The following is a 17,541-nucleotide window of genomic DNA, read 5'->3' as shown; positions in this document are numbered from 1 at the left end:
GCTGCAGTTCTGCTTCATTGCTTGACACTCTGTCAGGGGGGGATTTTACTTTTGTGTTCTGGTTGATTGTGCATTGTTTCTAAATATACAGTATGGTTCATAAACTGCACACTATTGGCCAAGCACAAGATATTCCTCCAATTCTAGATACAGTGGGTTCCGTGGAAATCCTCCACCTTCCTGCAGCTGATGCGATGCGTCATACTGGAGTGTACTGCTACAGACAAATGTTTAGCATCACCTCAAATTTTAGAATTGAGATGTAATTACAAAAAATAAACGACATGAACATAATTTAGATCTTTAATTTAACATCATATAATCAAAGAAACTACAACATGCAAAAGTCTACCGGAAGCCATAATAGAAGTATTTTATGTTGGATTTCGAAATGTCACATTTATCCATTTGTCAGTTTTTCCTAAGTATATGGAAAACTACAAAGCGGTGTGTAATTCAATATGTTAACATAACATGATTCAGCAGGTTTCATTTGACTTTATTAGTTCATTCTATAGAGTGATGCAAATCCTTTGGTCATAGCTGTAGATTGGATCACACAGCATTAGCAGTGGACAAAAAAATGGAAACACCTGGGTAAATGAGGGACACCAAGTATATTGAAAGCAAGGGCTTCCACACAGGTGTGGCTCATGCGTTAATTAAGCAAATAACTTCCCAGCATGCTTAGGGTCATGTATAAAAATGCTGGACAGGCCTGGTTGCCTATAATTATGGCTAGCATGGCTGCAAGAGGAGACTTCCATGACTTTGAAAGAGGGGTGATTGTTGGGGCGCATTTGGCAGGAGCTTCAGTGACCAAGACAGCTCAACTTGCTGATGTTTCATGAACAACGGTGTCTAAGGTGATGTCGGCATGGAACTCAGAGGGGAAGACATCATCAACAAAGGGCAACAGTGGGTGGAAGCGCATACTCCATGATCGTGATATCTGTGCATTAATTCGAAGTGCAAGGCAAAACAGGCGAGCAACTGCAGATCAATTGACTGCAAATTTCAACCTGGGGCGCGAGCAGCCAGTTTCATCAAAAACGGTCCACCGAGAACTCCACAGAGCGGGATACCATAGTGGCCCAACGCCCTATTAAGTGACTTTAAATTGGTGTTTCCATTTTTTTGTCCACTACCTGTATATATCAGTCTACTATGGAAACCGGTTTTATCAGCTATTTTGAGGGAAGGAAATCTTACTCCAAACCTAGAGAATGTAACAAACATACACAGTGATACAAAATACAGGTTCATTACAACCTTGTAGATTTTCCAGCAACAGGATCAATCTGTTCCTCTTCTCACTTCTGCTTTCAAAGAAGCAGTGCTTTTAAAAAAAACCCATGCAAATGTTGCCCACCTCAGTTCCTTCCATCTTGACATCCGTTATCTTTCAATTTGTGTCCTTCACACAGACAGGTGATGGAGGGCCTTGTCATACACCTCTACTACTGTAGGTCACTTACAAGAACATGGGAAAGCTGCCATACACCCATCCATGCTTCTCCACATGAAGTAGCTAATCCCAGAATGTCTCTTTTTTTAGAAATCTTCTTGCTCACACAGTAATTTGACACGCAGTCATAAACTCCCCAGTTGAGACAGAACGCTTCACTTTCTGTTCCCTTCGCATTGTGTTCTCGTCTTGTTTCTATTGCTTTTGAAGTCAATTTGTGAAGCAGAAGTAGGTCATGTTGACCATGCAGGTAAGCAGAGGCGGCACAAATAGCTTTGTACTCAAGAAAAGCACTTGAGTGGTTGAACCAGAAGTGACGGCTTCTTTCACAGAGAGCCAAACCTGCTTAATATCACTTCAAAGGGACTGTGATTATGACAAGAAGCAGAGTGACATGATCAGGAGTTCATCAATAACTTAGCAAACCAAACAGCCACTTACGAACTGAAACTCATTTAAGTTCTCCCCTAAGTCGTCACACTTGAGATTGTTGACGTGTGTAAAGAAAATTTGCAAGCGAGATTGTTTGTTTTTATTTTCTCTTCTTTTCTCGGGTAGAGAAGTTATTTCAGCCTTCGCGGCTCTGTTTAAATTCGTTATTTCCGATATATTTTCATTAACGTGCAATGGTAACAAAAATAACAGTACACACACTTCTGATCTCCATGAGTCCAGCTGGGTGATCATGTGACCACTGGGCTGCCGTACACGGAATGCGTCTAAATACAGGACAGCGGGTGCAGGCATTTTCAAGTGCTATTAAGTGGGATTCAAATCAATTGCATGACTGTTACATTTCCTTTATATTAAGCGGAGAGTGATATTAACCACAGTGATATTATCAGGAGCCTGTTTCTGTATTGCGGTCCGGACATTTCAATTTGATCATGATAAGCGCGGTGTGATATTTAATGGAGTGACTGTTCTGTTTATAATTGTAATGTAAAAAAAGTCCTCATGGAGTTTTAGAACATTAACATTTTTATTTGTTATTTTAGTGGAAATTGTACAGCAACGTCACAGGCATCACAAAGCTAACTGAATCACAGTCATAAAACCAGATTGTGTTGAGAATGAAATACAATCCACTGTTTGCAATATGTTTATTAAAATGTCAATGTAGATTTAAAGACACCATTGCAACAAGCTGCACTATGGAAATACGTTGCTTTAGATAAACCAGAGTTAACTGTGGCAAGCCCAACAATCATTTAGAGATATATCTAATTCAGAGATTTACTGTAATACGGCACGAATAAACTTTCGATTTCCAGCTAATTCAAAATGAACGAAGAGGAGTTTAAATGATATCTTCAAAGCGCCTGCTTCTAGGAAGTTGGTCACCTCCAGAATAAAGGTTTGAGATGTTTTCTCTCGATTGCAGATCACTGAGAAATGAAGCAAAGATTGGAAGCTGAGGTTAAAGCAGCTTTTGGCATATCCATCGGTAGTTTATTTCACAAGAGGCATCATTGAGCTTGTGAGGCAGGGAGGCAAAGACCTTTAACTGACCGCAGTCTTCATTTCCACTGTTGTTTGGTTCATTAGTGTCCCAAAATCTAAGAATGGAAAAACACACAGTTATTGGGAGAATAATGACACATACACACAGTTATTAGGAGAATAATGACGCATACACACAGTTATTAGGAGAATAATGACACATACACACAGTTATTAGGAGAATAATGACACATACACACAGTTATTAGGAGAATAATGACGCATACACACAGTTATTAGGAGAATAATGACACATACACACAGTTATTAGGAGAATAATGACGCATACACACAGTCATTAGGAGAATAATGACACATACACACAGTTATTAGGAAAATAATGACGCATACACACAGTTATTAGGAGAATAATGACGCATACACACAGTTATTAGGAGAATAATGACGCATACACACAGTTATTAGGAGAATAATGACACATACACACAGTTATTAGGAGAATAATGACGCATACACACAGTTATTAGGAGAATAATGACGCATACACACAGTCATTAGGAGAATAATGACACATACACACAGTTATTAGGAAAATAATGACGCATACACACAGTTATTAGGAGAATAATGACGCATACACACAGTTATTAGGAGAATAATGACACATACACACAGTTATTAGGAGAATAATGACGCATACACACAGTTATTAGGAGAATAATGACGCATACACACAGTCATTAGGAGAATAATGACACATACACACAGTTATTAGGAAAATAATGACGCATACACACAGTTATTAGGAGAATAATGACGCATACACACAGTTATTAGGAGAATAATGATGCATACACACAGTCATTAGGAGAATAATGACACATACACACAGTTATTAGGAGAATAATGACGCATACACACAGTTATTAGGAAAATAATGACGCATACACACAGTTATTGGGAGAATAATGACACATACACACAGTTATTAGGAGAATAATGACGCATACACACAGTTATTGGGAGAATAATGACACATACACACAGTTATTAGGAGAATAATGACGCATACACACAGTTATTAGGAGAATAATGACGCATACACACAGTTATTAGGAGAATAATGACGCATACACACAGTTATTAGGAGAATAATGACACATACACACAGTTATTAGGAGAATAATGACGCATACACACAGTTATTAGGAGAATAATGACGCATACACACAGTTATTGGGTCACATATGACTTACATTTATACTACGCTAGGTTTCTACTATGGGCTGACTGATTTATATAAAAATAAAACATGGATTGTCTCTTATTTCCTCTTTGCCATTCTCTTTCTTTCTTCAGCTGTTCTGCATTGGCCCTGGTGAGAGATCTGTGCCAATTGCATGCTGATCTAAAGTGAGCTTCACTATGCAAGTTTATTAATGCCCACTTCTTGTAGAAATTTTAAAACAGTTTGTGTAGAACTCTACAGAGTTCGAGAAGTTGCCCTGCCATAACTTTGAAAAAACAAAAAAACAAAAAACCATATGCAAAATAGATACATAGATTGGAAACTTAACATGGTGCAATTGTGCACACAGTGACTGAAGGGGATATACAAATATTGACTGAGTTGAGACTTATAGTGGAAAATAATTTCAGTGGTTTACAAAATGAACAGACAGAGTTGTCTAACTTTGGGCTCATAGACAATACTGTATCTCTCATCGAGCGTCACAATATGGCTCTCAATCTTTAGAGTTGAAGTCTTTGGTGGAAGGTATTTAGTATTTAGACTATTTAGACAAATATTTAGCTGTTGTCAACTAAGCTTAATTCATTTGAAATGTTGCCATTTTATTAGATTTGTTTTGATGCTTTTTCTGGCCATCAGAGAGTTGGACAGCTTGGATCCAGTTTGGGGGTGGTATGTGGCAGTTAATTCTCTCTCGATCTCTCTCGATCTCTCTCGATCTCTCTCGATGCTTACCCGCTCTGTAGATTGACAGAATCTCCATCTAACCACTTCCAAGCATCTTCTGTATCCAAGTCGCTCAACCCAAGCCAGTGATTCGATGTGATTTTCCCCCTTATATAGTCCTGAAAAGAGAATGTTCATCATTATTCCCAGTGCAGAGAACACAGTTCTACAGTTAAACTCCACTTATGTTGTAGTGCCCGTCAATGAAATGTCACATTTTTCAATGTCAGTTTTTTGTTAAGTATGTGGAAAACTACAAAGCGGTGTGGAGGCTGTGTGGTCCAGTGGTTAAAGAAACAGCCTCATAACCAGGAGGTCCCCGGTTCAAATCCCACCTCAGCCACTGATTCATTGTGTGACCCTGAGCAAGTCACTTAACCTCCTTGTGCTCCGTCTTTCAGGTGAGACGTAATTGTAAGTGACTCTGCAGCTGATGCATAGTTCACACACCCTAGTCTCTGTAAGTCGCCTTGGATAAAGGCGTCTGCTAAATAAACAAATAATAATAATAATATAATTCAAAATACTAATGTAACATTATTCAGCAGGTTTCATTCGACTTTATGAAGCAATTTGATTTAATTCTATAGCATGATAGCTGTTTCTTACCAGCTCTTGTTGGGTTTTGACCATTGCAAGCACAGCGTCTTGATTGTAGCAGAAATCCTTTGCTTTCTGCCAGTCCCTCTCGCCCTTGGAAAAGTAGTAGCACTTTCCACTGAACTCCTTCCAGTCACATGGGCAGGTCCTGATGTCACACACTAAAGACAGCATGAAGAACAGGAATCATTCAAGAACTATTGCAAACGAGTGAGCGGAGACAGTAACCTGCAGAGCACTCAATATGGATTTACTCCTGTAGGAGACGAGATTAATAACTTTATGGGGGTGTCCAATAATTCAGCAGTTTCTTTAACCCAGCGTAGCACCAAATATCATGTTTTATAAAATGAAACTGCATGTTTCAAAACGATACATTTGGGAGCTATGAGGTGAATTGATGAACAAAGCTTTTGAGAAGTTGTGAATTCTCACCTTTATTTTTTAGGCTTGAAATCTCAGTTTCCAAGTTTCTCACACTGGTTGACAGCTGGGAATCTGAAAAACAAACCTGTTACTAGAAGCAGGTCCAATAATTCAGCAGTTTCTTTAACCAAGCGTAGCAACAGATATGATGTTTTATAAAATGAAACTGCATGTTTCAAAACGAAACATTTGGGAGCTATGAGGTGAATTGATGAACAAAGCTTTTGAGAAGTTGTGAATTCTCACCTTTATTTTTTAGGCTTGAAATCTCAGTTTCCAAGTTTCTCACACTGGTTGACAGCTGGGAATCTGAAAAACAAACCTGTTACTAGAAGCAGGTCCAATAATTCAGCAGTTTCTTTAACCAAGCGTAGCAACAGATATGATGTTTTATAAAATGAAACTGCATGTTTCAAAACGAAACATTTGGGAGCTATGAGGTGAATTGATGAACAAAGCTTTTGAGAAGTTGTGAATTCTCACCTTTATTTTTTAGGCTTGAAATCTCAGTTTCCAAGTTTCTCACACTGGTTGAGAGCTGGGAATCTGAAAAACAAACCTGTTACTAGAAGCAGGTCTCTTTAATTTCACTGGGGCGACTTCGCTTTCGTCTCATTTCATTGGTCCCCTCTCAACTCGTCTCTCTGGGTCACACAATAAAAGTATCTCTAGCTTGAACTCCTGTCCCATATCCCCCCACAGAAGGTTCATTCAGGGTTCCATCCCGTACGGGACGTTACCCTGTCCTGTACTAAATCGATAAGGGATGTCGTGTTTTTCCATATTTAAAATGATTCAATTGCAAATAGTAAATTCCGGTTTATTACTTTACAGTTAACATAAATCTAGGGTCTCAGAAATCTGATCTGTAGAATTTCTGTGAAGAAGTCTTCATGGACGGAATGTCTGTATAGTGTTCTAAATTCTCACCTTTAGTTTTCATGCTAGAAATGTCTTTTTCCAAGTTCCTCACATTTGAGGAAAGCTGGGAGTCTGAAAACAAACATACATACATACATACATACATACAGGGGTGAATTAGAGTTATCAGTAGAAGGTCTTTTACACCACTTGGAGAGGATAGCTGTGTATGAACAGCACCCTCTATTGTCTGTTCATCGACAAAACAAGGTCAGTAAACAGGCCAGATTAAGATGTGCACGCAACCCAGGGTGCCAAATACTGCTCTTCACCTGCTGAAGTCAAAGTGCCACACATCGGAGGAAATGTTTCATCTAGTGATCAACATTGTGTTTTTGTTTTATCTTGTGATCCTATTGCTTTCTTTCTCAGTGATCCTAGTTTCTGGCTCTATAATGTAATAAACCAGAGCAAAACTGTACAGCAGTGGTACTGAACTCTGGCCTTCGAGATTTATTCCAGTCCTGGTCTTTATTCCAACCAGATCCTAAATTAGGTAATTGCCTGCTTGGTGTAAAAACCTGGACTGGATTGCATCTCGAGGGCCAGAGTTGAGTACCACTGCTGTATAGTATTGTTCTTCTCCCCCTTTTCCATGTTTATTTTATTTGAAGAGTTTATTTAAATCTGACGTTTCTCACACTAACAACAACAGCATAGCACAAGTAAACCTCAGTAATGCTGTTGCTTTTTGAAAATGTGTCTTTTGTCGCTTTGTTTATTGTGAAGGAACGAAAAATGAACTGCTGTTGACATCGTTGACTTTATAATTAATTCAGTGAGGTAAAGCAAGGCCTTACATTTTTACAAATAACTTTAAGCATTGCAAATCTTTATATTTTGTTATATTTACCTGCTCAAGTGTGCAGCGTGTGACTGTAACAGGAATGAGGCATATTTTTTGTATCTATTAAACATTAAAGTGTACTTTAGCTTAGCTATCGTATTCATTTCTATCAATTTATATGATTCGTTCTGTTTTGTTTTGACCACAGACACCCAGGTCTGACCTGTTGTCAGGGCAACACAAACGTGCAAAATACCTGATTCAAGTCTCTAGTTTATCATTAGAAGGGCCTGGGAATTAGCATCCTGTACAGAGTACAGAGGAGCTGCTGTAGTTTTTAATGAGAACCACTTTAGCTTTATTACAGAAATACATGAAAAGCTGCTAGAAGGGCACATGTCCACACAGTGTGTCATTAATTTTTCTCTGCTTTCGGTTATTTGAAAGTTGTTCATGTTCAGTTTAACCACATGGAATTGAGCGTTCAAACTGTTTCTTGGATGACCGGATCCTACCTGTCAGTACATTTTAAACCCTGTTGTTTCGTGCACCTTGTTGCAAAAACAAGAAAGTCAGCATCATATGTATTTGTGGGACACACATGTCCCTTGAACCGTAAAGGGTTAACTTCAATTGGTTGTTTTTCTCTGTTCAGAAAAGGGTGTTAAAGACACCGTGGCGTGATTCAGGCTTGGTGAATGTCCCACGCTGGCCACCATATACTCACGAGACTCGAATGAAAGCGACAAACATCATGGCTTTACCCTGATGCACATATTAAGAAATAAATAATAATAATAATAATAATAATAATAATAATAATAATAATAATATTACACTTTTGGTTTTACAAATTGAAACTGTTTACCTTTTTCCTGCAGGAGAGTTTGCAGGTTTTTTATTTCTGCAGAGCCTGAAAAAAAGAAATGCAAGTCTTAAAATTGAATAATGAATCAGTTCAGTGTCTTGAATCTGCAGCTGCAGTACCACGTGAAACCACTTGGTGAAACTGTACTGTATACTTAAAGCAGGGGTTCCCAAACTGTGGGCCGTGACACAGCCCCAAGTGGACCATGGGAGCAATGACAGTCTATGTATTTTTTTCTATTAATAGTGAAAAGCAGCACCTGCGGCAGCTGTAACTGTAGAAAAATGTAGCAAGGGAGTATTGGGGACTGTCAATCAAAGCAAAAATTCACAAATCAGAGCTAACAGAACGCCTTCCTGTGGGCGGGATGTAGAGCGAGAGCTCTGACAATAGGGCGGTGTTAAGGTCATGTGATCGCTCTGCTGGCAGATGTAAACAGTGTGTTCAGTATTAATAAAATTTACAATATGTCGAATCCGCCACCAAAGAATACGTTTTGCCAAGTATCAAGAACAAAACAGGCAGCTGCAGGAGTTTGAATGCATTTGTATCGCGGGCTCAGCTTTGAGGTGCTGGAATGGGTTTATTCTTTTGTAGAAACGTTTTCATACTAACTTTTGTGCTTGATAACAGTGTTTGTTGTATTGAAATGTACCTCCTAGGGGAACTTTACCCTCACATTTTTAATCTTTTAATTCATTATTTCTTATACTGAAACCCCTCTTTGTCTTTGCTTCCTTTTGCCCTGTGCCAAATTGTCAATGAAAAAAAAAGAATGTGTTTAGGGAACCCAAAGTCAAGGTATTTAAATAAGAGGACGTTGCCCTCTTTAAACACAAGGTGGTGCTCTCGGTGTCCGGTCATCTAGTGATAGTGCTACGAACGGCATCTGTCAGGATCTGACATTCTACCAGCTAAGAGCCCCATGTAAAAATCTACAATCATAGCCAAAGTGGAGCAGAGGGCCAATTCACAGGACTTTCAAAAATGAAAAACGAAGGATATGTACCTTTTTCTGTCAGGTGAGTTTTCAGGGTTTGTATTTCTGCAGTGCCTGAAAAAAAAAAACAGATCATATGTGGGGCTCTTAATTTTTTATTGTATTTATTTATTTTTATTCCCCTAAAATTGCAGTAAACATTCTGGTTTATTTGTGTGGTTTTTTTTTACTTGAAACTCCTTTAGAAACCACCAGTCTGCCCTCGGACAAGGAGAACTGAGGATATAACCTCACAACTCAAACACCAATACCCGAAGAAAGTTAGTAAAAAATACAACGTGTAACTAAATTATGTACCAAAAAAAATAATTCTATTGCAGATTACATTTTTTGGCTTAAATTGAAATAAATATATTTAAAACATGTGCTGTTTAACATAAGGATATCATTTTAAAAAGACAACATGCATAATCTTATTTTTTAATCTGTGTCCGGCAGCACTCAGATCAAACATCATGCTATTAACACTTACCATTAGAAACGCAATTCTCAAAATTTGCCCTCATTTGAGAATCTGTGAAAGAAGACATCCGATTGGTGAGCTGAAGTTATGAGAAGTCTCTAAACTAATCCAATAGATCACCTGGCACTAACAATATCTGCAGGTCTGTGGTGTATCTTCCTCCTAGACTACTTGATGTTCATAATTTGACTATCAAATACATCCCAAGGGGTTTCTGTGCAGGCTGTTGGGTTTACAACAAACCCAGTCTTATGTGTGTTTAAATGGTACAGTGTTTGTTTTATTGAAATGTACCTCCGAGTGAAACTTTACCCTCACATTTTTAATCTTTTAATTCATTATTTCTTATACTGAAACCCCTCTTTGTCTTTGCTTCCTTTTGCTCTGTGCCAAATTGTCAATTAAAAAAAAAGAAAGTGTCTAGGGAACCCAAAGTCAAGGTATTTAAATAAGAGGACGTTGCCCTCTTTAAACACAAGGTGGCGCTCTCGGTGTCTGTTCATCTAGTGATAACGCTACGAACGGCATCTGTCAGGATCTGACATTCTACCAGCTAAGAGCCCCGTGTATAAATCTACAATCATAGCCAAAGTGGAGCAGAGGGCCAATTCACAGGACTTTCAAAAATGAAAAACGAAGGATATGTACCTTTTTCTGTCAGGAGAGTTTTCAGGGTTTGTATTTCTGCAGTGCCTGAAAAAAAAAAAAAACAGATCATATGTGGGGCTCTTAAATTTTTATTGTATTTATTTATTGTTATTCCGCTGAAATTGCAGTAAACATTCTGCTTTATTTGTGTGGTTTTTGTTTAATACTTGAAACTCCTTTAGAAATCACCAGTCTGCGCTCAGAGAAGGAGAACTGAGGTTATAACCTCTCCACTCAAACACCACTACCTGAACCTCTGCTGCGTTTCCTTTATTGAGGCTCGTCGTACTTACATTTCACAAACAGCAAGGAGAGCAGAGCCGCCCACATCACAGAGCTAGCGATCAGCAGAACGTAGAGAAACACAATCGATTTGGTTCCGCAGACATTGTGATCTGGAAAATAATAATAACAATAATTCACAATAAATAGTTTCAGGATAGTTCTTTATAGCTGTAGTTGCAGTTTACATAAGAACATAAGAACATAAGAACATAAGAAAGTTCACAAACGAGAGGAGGCCATTCAGCCCATCTTGCTCGTTTGGTTGTTAGTAGCTTATTGATCCCAGAATCTCCTCAAGCAGCTTCTTGAAGGATCCCAGGGTGTCAGCTTCAACAACATTACTGGAGAGTTGGTTCCAGACCCTCACAATTCTCTGTGTAAAAAAGTGCCTCCTATTTTCTGTTCTGAATGCCCCTTTATCTAATCTCCATTTGTGACCCCTGGTCCTTGTTTCTTTTTTCAGGTCGAAAAAGTCCCCTGGGTCGACATTGTCTATACCTTTTAGGATTCTGAATGTTTGAATCAGATCACTGCGTAGCCTTCTCTCTTCAAGACTGAATAGATTCAATTCTTTTAGCCTGTCTGCATACGACATGCCTTTTAAACCCGGGATAATTCTGGTTGCTCTTCTTTGCACTCTTTCTAGAGCAGCAATATCCTTTTTGTAACGAGGTGACCAGAACTGAACACTATATTCTAGATGAGGTCTTACTAATGGATTGTAAAGTTTTAACATTACTTCCCTTGATTTAAATTCAACACTTTTCACAATAAAGACTGATGTCGGTGACATTCAGTCTTCCTGTTCAGCACAGAACACACAAACAGAGGTTTGACTTTCATTCCATGAAGTGCTAATTGTGAAATCAATAGAAAGCGTGAACTCAGTAGAATATCTGTGAAATGTTGTTTTAGGAACCAGTGAATAAATAGCTTACTTGTGGCTGCCTGTGCTTTCACTTCCTCTTTGAATGCTTCCGTTTGGTTTGTTTTTTTCTCCTCCATTTCAATAGAATCTTCAAAATTTTCATAGTCGGCTTCATCATCTTCATCATCCACTCCTGCTGTTGAAATTAAAAATGCAACAGACCCCCTACTTAGCAAAACTTGATCACAAAAGCAAGCAAAACAGACTTCGTTTTCTACATCACTGCCCAGGAACAAACTTGGGATTTCGAAGACAACTTTATGCATATTTCAGCAAACACTAAAAAAAACACAGCAATATATATATATATATATATATATATATATATATATATATATATATATATATATATATATGTTATTGTGTATTGGCAGAAATGAACTTGTTATTTTTTCAGTGTAATTGCTTGTGTTTTACAGAAGTGGGGTGTTGGGATTGTATTGCACATTGTTCCTCTCTCAGATCCCTTACTTACTAAATACTGTGTCTCTTTAAAAATTCTCGTCTTTAAAATATGCACAATATTCAGGAATAAATGAAAACGTAATTTTGAGAATGCACTTTTATTTTGAACAAACATCTCACAAACTAAACATCTAAAATAAATTACAAAAATGAAGCCCTAGCATAATATTACACCAATTCATTTATTCAAGGCCTTTCTATTGATATATAGAAAGCCCCCATCCTTGGATTGCTTTGCGCCCCCCCTGTTGAGAACCACAGGGTAGCTGTGATGGAATAACCACCACAACATCTCACATCAGCTGTCCATGAACAGTTCACCCTGAGTTGCTGTGATCATAAGTTCTTGAAGACTCTGATCAACGCAAACCAAAGACCGCTAAACGAAAAGCCTGACCTCTCCCACCCAAACCAAGCTGCATCAACAACAGTCAAAGCTGCACAACAGCAGAAACCAGCGGAGGACCGGAGTAAACCGCTGATGCTACAACAACCGCCCTCCTGTCTGTCATCAACTCACTTAAGTGTGCCCGAGCTGCCTCTCTCTCCTCTGTCCTAATTCTCCTCGACCTCTCTGCTGCCTTTGACACTGTTGATCACTCTATTCTACTATCATCTCTTGCTGACCTGGGGATCTCTGGCACTGCTCTGGCCTGGTTCTCCTCCTACCTCTCCAACCGCACTTACCAGGTAACCTGGCGTGGAGCAACCTCCACACCTCACCCACTCTTAACTGGAGTCCCCCAGGGGTCAGTCTTGGGTCCTCTCCTGTTCTCTCTCTACACCCGCTCCCTGGGCCCCCTCATCGCATCCTATGGTTTCTCATACCATTTCTATGCTGATGATGCTCAGATTTTCCTCTCCTTCCCCACCTCTGACTCCACCATCTCCTCCCGTATCTCTACCTGTCTATCTGCTATTTCCTCCTGGATGCACTCGCATCACCTCAAACTCAACCTCTCTAAATCTGACCTCCTTTTCTTTCCCTCCTCCTCCCCCTCCTCTGATCTCTCTATCTCTGTTCCTCTAGAATCTACCACACTCTCTCCCTCTTCCTACGCTAAGAACCTTGGAGTCACCCTGGACCCCTGCCTCTCTTAATCCCAGCACATCTCCACTCTGGCACGCACTTGCCGATTCTTCCTGAGCAACATCCGAAGAATCCGACCCTTCCTCATCAACTATGCTACCCAGCTCCTGGTCCAGGCCCTGGTACTCTCCCGCCTAGACTACTGCAACTCCCTCCTGGCTGGCCTCCCTGCGTCCGCCACCCGTCCGCTCCAGCTCATCCAGAACTCTGCTGCCCGCCTGGTGTTCTCTCTGCCTCGCTTCGCCCACGCTACTCCACTACTCCGCTCACTCCACTGGCTCCCGATCACCGCTCGCATCCAGTTCAAGACTCTTGTACTAGCCTACAGATGCCTTGACCAGACTGCACCCAGCTACCTCCAGACCCTCATCTCTCCCTACACCCCCACTCGACCTCTCCGCTCCGCCTGCACTAGAAGACTGGCTCTACCTCCGCTACGCTCCCCTGCCTCCCGAGCCCGCTCCTTCTCCACCCTTGCTCCACAGTGGTGGAACGACCTTCCTACAGATGTCAGGACTGCCCAGTCCCTGACCACATTCCGGCGCCTCCTTAAGACTCACCTCTTCAAACAGCACCTGTAGAACTCCTCTGTTGTATCACTATCACCCTTCATTTAAATATGCTTTATTTTGCTCTTATCTGCCCCCTATTTTACTACATTTAATCCTGTACTTCAGAATATTGTAATCTGCCAAGTGTTTAACCTGTAGTATTTTGTACTTAATCATATCCTGATGTAACTATCACTATTTAATCATATCCTGATGTAACTTTCACTATTATCTGCTGTATTATTGAATTGTGGTTTGTCACACATTGTATTAAATATTGTATTTCTTGCTCTTATTGTATGACTTGTATTGTAACACTTGAATGTATTTGTATTTGCTTGCGATTGTAAGTCGCCCTGGATAAGGGCGTCTGCTAAGAAATAAATAATAATAATAATAATAATAATAATAATAACATCCATATACATTGTAACTCCTGAATGTGTCCAAGACTTTTGCATAGCAGTGTGTGTGTATATATATATATATATATATATATATATATATATATATATATATATATATATATATATATATATATTACTATATAACACAGCTACTCCCATGACAAGATACTACAATCCCCGTCACACCTAAGCTAGAAGTGACCCTAGATCAGAGATAAGAGACGAGATGTACCTGGAGCTTGGTATCTTTCCCTGTCGCTGTGTTTTCTTTTTCCAATTTGTTGATGGAAGTCACTGTTTCCATAGACATCGTCAGCCATGCTGCCTACAACACCAATCATGCACCAGTTATGAAGCACTCTCCCAGGAAGTCTTTATTTAAAGCACTACAGAAAATTTGTGTTTCCAAGAACAACAGAAAGTGATAACCACAAACATCTCGCTCAGAAAAAGCAGAAGTAGGATGATGAAGAGATTACTTGAGTTTCAAAAGGTTTAGTGTCGTTAATGATATGGTATATAGATCTTTTTGGTTGTAATTTGACTAGTCCTTTTTACAATCAGACTGAAAATTGCTTATTTAGATGGCAATGTGTTTGTGTTAAAATGGTGAAGCACTCAGATCCCTGATCGGCTATGTGCTATGATTGAACACACACAGCATAGAGCTGCATGTTCTTTAAAATGGCTTCAAAGATCGGAAATATTTCCGCTCTAGATCACTCTGTCCAGCACAAGAAGGGGATATTTCATGTGTTGTTATTTTTACATTTATTTATGTTTTCATTTTGTTTGATAATTTGCTGAGAGTGAAAAAAAAATGTCTTTATGGACACATAAAAAGTGAAATATTACAATTTAACATTCACTGTTTTTCAGTTCAGCATTTCAATATTTAGGAACAATTGTTGTATAATATAACTCGAGAGAAAATGATCAACTTTGCATGTGACAAATGCTATTTTTCTGCTTTAATAAGTATTATGTTTAAATCATGAAATATCTTGAAGTACCTCTTTTTAGCCAGGGTATTTTTTTTACCCTGAACAAAATACAGCCCTACCCATGACTCAGTGTAAACCAACTAATTAAAATCTCAAGCGTGCTGCAAAACACACCCAAATACAGAGTGAACTTATAAAACCTGTGGTCTGTCGCAAGTGACGATGAATCAGCTAGGCTGGTCAGTAAAATATTGACTCCTTTGACATGGAGGATCTCAGTAGCTACAGCTGTTGGTTCATCAATTGAATCAGATTCAGTTGTATTGTGTCTGCCAACTGATGATGTGAGGCAGAACAGTAACTGGACACCAGAAAATATGAATAACAGTGAGTTTTGGCCTCCTTCAGTGTTCTGGATGGAAGGCGTACCTTGCAAAGTGACTCTGTGCGAACAAAAGGAAATATAAAGAAATAAGATTTACAGCTAAACGTGTCCAAGTATCTTATAGGAATGAAGTCAGGCCATGGAAATCCACACCTGTGATGGAGAAACATTGGATCAAGGGACTTCTTGTGGAAACAACTAAGAGCGAAACCTGGTACAGAAGCTGAATCCTGCTTAGAACATATGGATATGCTGAATATGTACTAGGCAATTTCAAATATGGAATGTATTATAAAATGAAGTGTCAAAGATATTAGGAAGGATAAAGAAAGAGTATCCTTGTACCACTAGTAGGTGGCTCTCTTGCTCCATGAAATAGGTCAGTCCTCTCTTGTTTGGAATTACACATGTATTCAATTAAGTACTTAGTGGTCTGAGAATCCCTAAGAAAATATATATATAATGAACGATTTACCACAAGTATATCTTATCTTCAGAAAGCATGACGCTTGATAAAAAGCACCATTCTGGCTAAAAGTGAACGTTAATCTACAAATTTATGTCAAGAAAAGCACAAGATAAGAAGAGACTCTTTATGACCAGAAGATTAACTAACAATCCAGAGGTCTTGAGAAAAAATCCTGTCTCGGCTGGATTTTGTATGAACAAAGAGAAGGGTCATACGGGCCTATATTTGGATTTAAATCCTAAAAGGGATTCACCAAAATAATATTATAGCAATTGATAAACAGAGGTAAATTAATTGAAAGATTATCTTATTGTAGCAATTCCCATGCTACATAATGTGGGTGTAAGTCTCACCCACCTGTCCCTTTAATTAGGGTCAGTAGCCTGACCAGGTTAAAACTTCATTTCCCATAGTTCCTTGCAACCACCCTCTGTTCATCCTCTCTCCCAATTGGCTCATTCAGATTTCCACCCCTCCAATCTCAGAGCTCCTTAGTAGCCAGCACTTGTATTAAAGCTGGCTAATCAGGCCTGAGGGAGACTCCCTTTCTCAGAGGAATCCATTAAACTACAGCATTTTCTTTACTTAAATTTCAGTGAATCCATTACCATCCTTAGATAATTCCAGTGCATCAGTTTATTTTCTTTCGTTGCTGCGCTTTGTATAAACTGCTCTTTTTGTTTTCACTGTTACTTGTTTAAGTTTAGCTGTTTTTCTAGGTCTGTTTAGTGTTTGTTGTTTTATGTGTGACAGCCTCCATTTTTTCCTGATCCTCCTGATTTTTTTCAAACAACTGTTCACCATTCAACTCAACACTACTGGACAGTCTCAACAATTTCAACGTACTCAATGTTTTCAACCTTCTACAATCCCCATCATTTTGGGACACTTTGCTGGACTGCCTTATTTGTGGGTGAGATCATTTCTTTTTTGTTTGGATTTTTTCTACTTTAATTTGATACTTTGTTTCCTGTGTTTTTTGTTATTTTGTTACTTTGTCTGGATTTCAATTACCCTGCTATTACTGGACTTGTTGGGCCTACCTGTCATTTTCCCACCATTGCCATAGAGACTGTTAAATGTAATTGTTTCCACAAGTCACTGTTTTTCATCTGTATCTATTTATCCTTGGTCTTTATCTGTGTGTGTTGTGTTTGTGAGTGTGGGTTTATTGGAGACCCTCCGGACACTACATTCATTTCTATTTGGTGATACTGTTTAGCCTTCTGTTTGTCCCTACATACTTATCTGTACCAGCTTTATTCTTACCTGTTACCTGCAATTATTTGAATTCCTTTCTTATCATTATTCATTTCATTCATTTGTTCATTTTTTCATTTGTTGACATTATTGTTCACAATAATAAACCGATTGTTCTTGAAATTGACACCTCT

The 17,541-nt window shown here is 38.9% G+C and overlaps 1 protein-coding gene across 11 annotated transcripts; it reads right to left on the bottom strand.

Moving 5' to 3' along the window:
• Nucleotides 1–359: 359 nt before the first annotated feature.
• LOC117409844 (low affinity immunoglobulin epsilon Fc receptor-like) lies at nt 360–14,735 on the bottom strand. Of its 11 annotated transcripts, none has more exons than XM_059008108.1 (15): nt 14,582–14,732; nt 11,847–11,972; nt 10,917–11,018; nt 10,624–10,668; nt 9,985–10,026; nt 9,522–9,566; nt 8,513–8,557; nt 6,867–6,929; nt 6,420–6,482; nt 6,183–6,245; nt 5,946–6,008; nt 5,520–5,671; nt 4,920–5,029; nt 2,981–3,027; nt 360–2,856 (listed from the first exon to the last, which is right to left on the bottom strand). In XM_059008108.1, exons 1-15 carry the CDS (start codon nt 14,688–14,690, stop codon nt 2,705–2,707), a joined length of 1,227 nt encoding a protein of 408 aa, XP_058864091.1. In that variant the 5' UTR covers nt 14,691–14,732; the 3' UTR covers nt 360–2,704. The 11 variants fall into 11 exon arrangements, with proteins under 11 accessions (XP_058864091.1, XP_058864092.1, XP_058864094.1 ...); XM_059008109.1 differs by having other exon boundaries at nt 11,847–11,969; XM_059008111.1 differs by lacking the exon at nt 10,624–10,668 and having other exon boundaries at nt 14,582–14,735.
• Nucleotides 14,736–17,541: the final 2,806 nt, after the last annotated feature.

The sequence above is a fragment of the Acipenser ruthenus genome, chromosome 36, assembly GCF_902713425.1.
Source record: "Acipenser ruthenus chromosome 36, fAciRut3.2 maternal haplotype, whole genome shotgun sequence".
Classification (NCBI taxonomy): Eukaryota; Metazoa; Chordata; class Actinopteri; order Acipenseriformes; family Acipenseridae; genus Acipenser; species Acipenser ruthenus.
This window is presented reverse-complemented; position numbering and strand designations above follow the sequence as displayed.